Below are 6710 nucleotides of genomic sequence, written 5' to 3'. Positions count from 1 at the left end.
AAGATATGGTGGCTCATGTTGGTGATTTTGGAATCTCTAAAATTTTAGCCGTAAGCAAGTCCATGGCTTATATGGAGACATTGGGCACTCTTGGATACATTGCACCAGGTATTCTAGTCTCTTTGTATATATTTTCACAAAAATCAGAATTTATCCCTTCCAAAATCATAAAAGCAAGTGTCTGTTAGTACATAATTATGTTATATTTAAATGAGTAATTCTTTTCATTTTCATTCTTTTTTAAGAATATGGCTCGGAGGGAATAGTGTCTTCTAGTGGTGATGTTTATAGCTATGGCATCATGGTGATGGAGGTCTTGACGAAACGAAGGCCAACAGATGAAGAGATATGCAATGAAAATCTTGACTTGAGGAAATGGATCACACAATCATTTTCAGGGAGTATGATGGACATCGTGGATGCCAATCTTTTTCGTGAGGAAGAACAAATCACTAGTAAAAGTGAAATGTGCATAGCGTCCATGATAGAATTGGCTTTAGACTGCATAAAAGAAATGCCAAAATCAAGAATAAGCATGAAAGATGTAGTGAAGAGGCTTAACAAAATAAACAACACATTTTCTGGAAACATAGAAGTTAATATGATGCTTTTTGTTTCTGTAGTAAAGTCTTCGTATAGTACTACTTGGAGTCATATATTGTTTGTAATTTCATTGGAGTGTTTTGAACCTATTTTAGTTTATGTATTTGTAATTATGTTTTGAATGCACTATTTTGCTTTCTGTTCATTATTTGTATTCAAGAAACTTCTTTTGATAAACTGAGCACTTTTCATTTCCTTATACTAATTTCTGTATTGTTTGGACTTTAGATGCAGAACAGGAAATGTGCTTTTTAAAAATCAGAGGAACATCACTTGGACTCGCTATCACAAAAACAGGATTTTAAGCATTTTTCATGTATTAACGTTAGTCCAGTGGGCCATCGATAATTAGTGATTGACCCCCAAACTTGAAGGGAAAGTGGTGATTGTTACAGTTTCTATACAAGGTATTGGATTTAGAATAGCTCAGAGACTTGGATTTGAAGGTGCTTCTGTTGTTATCTCCTCTCGCAAACAGGTTTTGTTCTTCACTCCAATTTCGATGATTCTTCAAATGGGTATTTCAGATTTTGTTAAAAGTTCATGTCTTTTCTTTCATCTGATGGGTTTGATGAACTGAATAACTTGTACTTTTTTCGAATTTTACACACATACACATGATCCCTACGAATGGTGGATTGTTGAGCTAAATCAACTCAAAGATACTCTTAACATGGTGTGGTGTGATATTGTCCGTTTTCGGTCAAGCTTGAGGATCCTACTCCTTCTATGAAACTTCTCAATATTTTCAGCTACCAACGTGGTGCTGCTTTTGTGTGATTTGGGAATTCCCCTTATTATAATTTCACACACACACGTACACATAGTCCCTATGAATGGCCGATTAATTGTTGGGTTAAATCACCTCAAAGATAGTCTTAACATGGTGTGGTATTGTCCGTTTTGGGCCAAGCTTTCATGGTTTTCCCATATTATCTGTAACTCGTTTTTATCCATTTAAAATATAAGTCAAGTCGATTACTTTATCCATTTTTGTTTAACTCGTTTTGGATCGACTCGTTCGTTTGCCACTCCTTACAATCTATCTTCTGGTCACATCCCTTCCAACATCTGCCTACTCACATTACTCAAAATTTCTTTCAACAAAGGGCAGATGTACATTCTAACTTTGCAGGTGATATATCCTCATTAAAAAAGTGATGCATTTATACTTGTCGTCTATCTAAAACATGATTACTTTTTCGTTAACAAACTCATTGAATTAGAAAAATAATAATCTTAAAGTACTTATTTTAACTTCTAAAAATATGATGTAAACTTTAAAAAATTACCTCATCCATTTTTTTTAATCTTTTCAAGCCCGACTTAGTTGAAAAAATGGATGTTCATGTGACAATGAACTTGAATACCCCTTGTTAAAAAAGTATTCATATGACAATTTCCATTCATAAAATAATTTTGTTATTTTGTTACTTTGCCTTATTATTGACGAGTGCAATTCATGTATTAGAGTGTGTTTATAGAACCAATTTAAATCAGGATAAGATGTTTAGATGGTCATAAGCAAAAGTTAAGGTTTATAATACGATACATTATAAAACAATACGTAATAAATAATAGTTAAACCAAAAGAATATATCTGAATTTTAATTTTGATTTTTTTAAAATTATTTTTTCCACTTTAATTAGTTAAACCAAAAGAATATATCTGAATTATTTGTGTAATAATAGGAGTATATGTGATATCAACTCTAATCACAAATTTGAGAGGCGATATCATATCAGACCTTTTTCCCTTGTATATATGTATGATTTCAGATTCACTAGTCCCTCCCTTATTTTAAATTAGCACTTATCCCTTTTATAGATAACAACTTCGGGTTGAATTATATCGGGTCTGGTCAAGTTAAATTGTGTTCGGATCAGTTCACATAAGCAATTCACGACTCAAAACTTACGAAAGAAACCAAAAATAAAAAAAATAAAAAAGATTTAGAAAATATATATATATATATATATATATATATTTTAAAAAGAAGTGAAATCACATGACAACGAAATAAATTAATGTATTGCTTGGTTGATGTGATAGTACATGCGGGGATACGTTTGCAGTGAAGACTTGGAAAATAGTATGAAGTTTATTAACAAGAATTCTTTGGGGAGGACCTATTACCACTCTGCACTATTTAATAGTGTATTTTAAAGGTATATATGTGCCCACGTGGACAAGAATCTATTTATAATGATGCAATATTCATGATGGTCACGTGGACACATATATATTTCTTTAAAATACACTATTAAATAGTGCAGGGGTAAAAGGTCTTGCCCAAAGTTTGAGATTGTTACAGCAATTTCAATCAAAGTTGGAATATATTTCAGACATTTTCCCAATAATTTAGTTCTTGCTTACGTGTTGTGAATATAGGAAATCTTAGCCTCCAATCTTTTTTTTCAGGTTCATATTATTATAACAATAATGTTGCCCTTTTCATTTGAATTTGATTGAATATATTATATTTTGGAATTCAAAGAAAACAAAAATAAAAATAATAAAATAGATTTAGATTTTTCTTTTTTTATAAAAAAAAAAGTGAAACCACACGTGACAACGTTCGATTTTCTTCTAAAGAAAGATTAAAATTTCTTCCATTTTGTGCTAATTAGTGAATCTGTGTTGTGTAACACAGACTTATAAGGTTGACTCCTATTGACTTGCTCTTAACAATATAATGAAAATTGATAGCAACAATTATTCTTTCTATTATGACTTTTATTTCGTTTTGTGAAACACAACCCAAATAGTGTCTTTTTGCTTTTGCTAATATACTTATTTTCCTCTTTTTAATCTGTCTTTACATTAATCTATTTGGTACTTATTTTCCTCCTCGTATGACTGTTTTCACATTTTGGAAATTATAGTCTATACTTTTCAACACATTTTATAATATATAGTGGAGTAACTTTGGTCATTGGAAATACAACACACACAAATTAATATGGAGAAGCACATCTTCTTATTGATTCTTCTCTTTCTAATTCAATTTTCTATATCACTTGCTTCCTCTAATGAGACTGACCAACAAGCTCTGTTAGCTTTCCAAAATCTTATTACAAGTCCTAATCATTTTTTGGCCAATAATTGGACCAAAAATACTTCTTTTTGCTCTTGGTATGGTGTCACTTGCACACCAAAAAGCCAAAGGGTTGTGGCCTTGGATCTTCCTAATTTGCAACTTCAAGGCACAATTTCCCCATCTTTGGCCAATTTGTCCTTCCTCGGTGTTCTCAATCTCCAGAACAACAGCTTCCGTGGTGGCATCCCTTATGGACTTGGCCACATGCCTCGCTTGCGAGTTATTGATGTTAAAAATAATCAGCTCAATGGAAGTATACCAACAAGTCTATTTCAAAACCGGAGAGTTCAAGTAATTTCATTGGCTTTCAATGAACTCAGTGGTGAAATGTGGAGAGGGCCATGGTATGTACCCAAACTCAGAGTCTTAAATCTCAGGAACAATAGCCTCACAGGTATAATCCCTCCTTCTGTTGGAAATGCCACAAAATTGTTGAACATCAATTTGTCTGGGAATAGAATCAATGGTAACATTCCAATGGAGATCAGTAATCTTAGCCAACTTGCATTTTTGTTCTTGTTAGATAATCAATTAACAGGTTCCATTCCTCCAACACTGTTTAATATCTCGTCGCTACTTGGCATATCTCTGTCATTCAATGGCCTTTCTGGTCCTCTCTTGCTAGATGAAGGAAATATTGTGTCAAATCTGAAGCATTTAAGTATGTCTTTCAACCAAATTTCTGGTTGCATTCCTTCCAACATATGCCAACTCACAGAGCTCAAACTTTTGTCCATATCTTTCAACAATATAACTGGACACATACCTAGAAATATTGGTTGTTTATCCAAACTCGAAAGGTTTTATATTGGTGAAAATCCAATAGAAGGGACTATTCCCACTTCATTGGGAAATATTTCTACTCTGCAATATCTTGATTGTGTCGACAATTGGATGAAGGGCAAATTCCTCAAGAATTAGGGAAGCTATCAAATTTGAGGGAATTAAGCTTTGCCAATAATTCTAATCTTATTGGTCAAATTCCAAAGTCTATTTTCAACATATCTTCTTTGGAAGTGATCAATTTTAGTTTCAATAACCTCTCGGGGAGAATTCCAACCACTACAGGTCTTCATCTTCCGAACCTTAAAGAACTTTACTTGGGAGACAATCAGCTGGAAGGGGAAATTCCATTGTTCATAACAAATGCTTCCAAGCTTCAGATACTGGCGCTAAATGATAACTCTCTCAAAGGAACTATTCCTAACAATTTGGGGGAAATCTTTGTGAGCTACAAATACTGCTCCTACATACTAATCAACTTACCAATGAACCAAAAGAGCATGAGTTGAAATTCTTCAATTCTTTGGCGAACTGTAGGATGTTGAGATATCTAGAAGTGGGTAACAATCCGTTGAGCGGCGTTCTACCAAATTCTATTGGGAATCTCTCATCTACTATTGAAAAAAATCATTTAGTAGATGCACACATCAATGGCCTCATCCCCACAAGTATAGGCAACATGAGCGGTCTTACATCCATAGACATTCAAGACAACAACTTGGCAGGGAATATTCCTTCTGAGATTGGTAAGCTTAAACAACTCCAAGGGTTGTATCTAAGTAACAATAAATTTCAGGGACATATTCCAGAAGCGGTATGCCATTTATCTAATTTGGTTAAATTAACTCTGCAAGTTAATGAGCTCTCTGGATTAATTCCAGAATACTTTGGAAATCTTAGCATGCTACAAAAGCTTTATTTGGCTTCTAATAAATTTTCATCAAAATTTCCGTTGAGCCTTTGGAAGATTTAGTGGTCTTCTCTATCTAAGTGTGTCACAAAATTCAATAGAGGGAGAACTTCCATCAGATATTGGAGAACTGAAAGCCATTGTAGGACTATATCTTTACAGTAACCACTTTTCAGGTGTGATACCAACCAGATTCGGGGAACTTCAAAACCTGCAATATCTTGACCTATCGAACAATTCATTTTTTGGCAAAAGTCCATTATCCTTTGCCAACTTGATAAGCTTGGTATTCTTGAATTTGTCTTTTAATGCCTTGTCTGGTACTATTCCTATGTCATTGGAAAAGCTCTCCTACCTTAAAAGCATTAATGTTTCATTTAATGATTTAGAAGGTGAAATACCGAGTGGTGGCGTGTTTGCAAATTCCACTTTGCAATCATTTCGCGGGAACAAAGGTCTTTGCGGAGTGCACATATTGGATATTCCTGCTTGTGATATCACTAATCCTGGAAAACAATCAAAGCTTAAGGGGGTTGTGCTAAAAATTGTTACTCCACTGGTTATTTCATCCTTTCTGATATTCTTGTTGGTTTCAATTTGGATAATGAAACGACACAAGAAAGGAAAGTCCAAAGATGTTGAAAAGGTATCAGAGATTAGGACTCACCAATTAGTTTCTTATCATGAGATTCAACGAGCAACAAATAATTTTGATGAATCCAATTTAATTGGTGAGGGAAGCTCTGGCTCTGTGTACAAAGGCATTTTATCTAGTGGAACTGTAGTGGCCATAAAGGTTCTGGATTTGGAAAATGAGCAAGTTTGCAAGAGGTTTGATACTGAATGCGAAGTGATGAGAAATGTTAGACACAGAAATCTTGTGTAACATCCGACAATTTGAAATAGCTTTGAAGAGGCTTAGGATTGGAAATTTTCATTTTTGGAAAGGATTTAAAAATCTGGAAGAATTTGGCTAAGTGTAGAAATCAGTGATTTTTTGGCCAACTTTGAGAAGTCATAACTTCCAGCTCAGGATGAGTTAGGAGTAGTTCCAGTTATGGTTGTGAAGCTTGTGGAATGATCTTTCCAACGCCGCCGAGTTTGCTCGATGACGAGTTCGTATGAGTGAGATATGCCCTTTGAAAGTTGGGAAGTTGACAAGGAAATCTGTCCGGGAATCATTTAGGGCATTTTAGTCTTTTCCCTAGCCAATTCTTTTGGGATTATATTGTTGTATAGGGATGATCTTTGGATCATTTTGTCCCATTTTAAAGAGAGAAAGTTAGGGTTCTTGAGAGTGAAGAAGAGAAGAA

At 34.1% G+C, this 6710-nt stretch overlaps 1 protein-coding gene across 1 annotated transcript; it reads left to right on the top strand.

Moving 5' to 3' along the window:
- Positions 1-3566: 3566 nt before the first annotated feature.
- On the top strand, positions 3567-4625 carry LOC107060499 (LRR receptor-like serine/threonine-protein kinase EFR). The gene has a single exon (XM_015308469.1). It carries the CDS (start codon positions 3567-3569, stop codon positions 4623-4625), a length of 1059 nt encoding a protein of 352 aa, XP_015163955.1.
- Positions 4626-6710: the final 2085 nt, after the last annotated feature.

Source organism: Solanum tuberosum, unplaced genomic scaffold, assembly GCF_000226075.1.
Source record: "Solanum tuberosum cultivar DM 1-3 516 R44 unplaced genomic scaffold, SolTub_3.0 scf00086, whole genome shotgun sequence".
NCBI lineage: Eukaryota > Viridiplantae > Streptophyta > Magnoliopsida > Solanales > Solanaceae > Solanum > Solanum tuberosum.
The sequence above is the reverse complement of the archived record's forward strand: the minus strand, read 5'-3'. Positions and strand labels throughout refer to the sequence as shown.

Bases quoted from the DNA above. Each gene is read 5' to 3' on its own strand.
- LOC107060499 (XM_015308469.1), top strand. From the start codon at position 3,567: ATGGAGAAGCACATCTTCTTATTGATTCTTCTCTTTCTAATTCAATTT.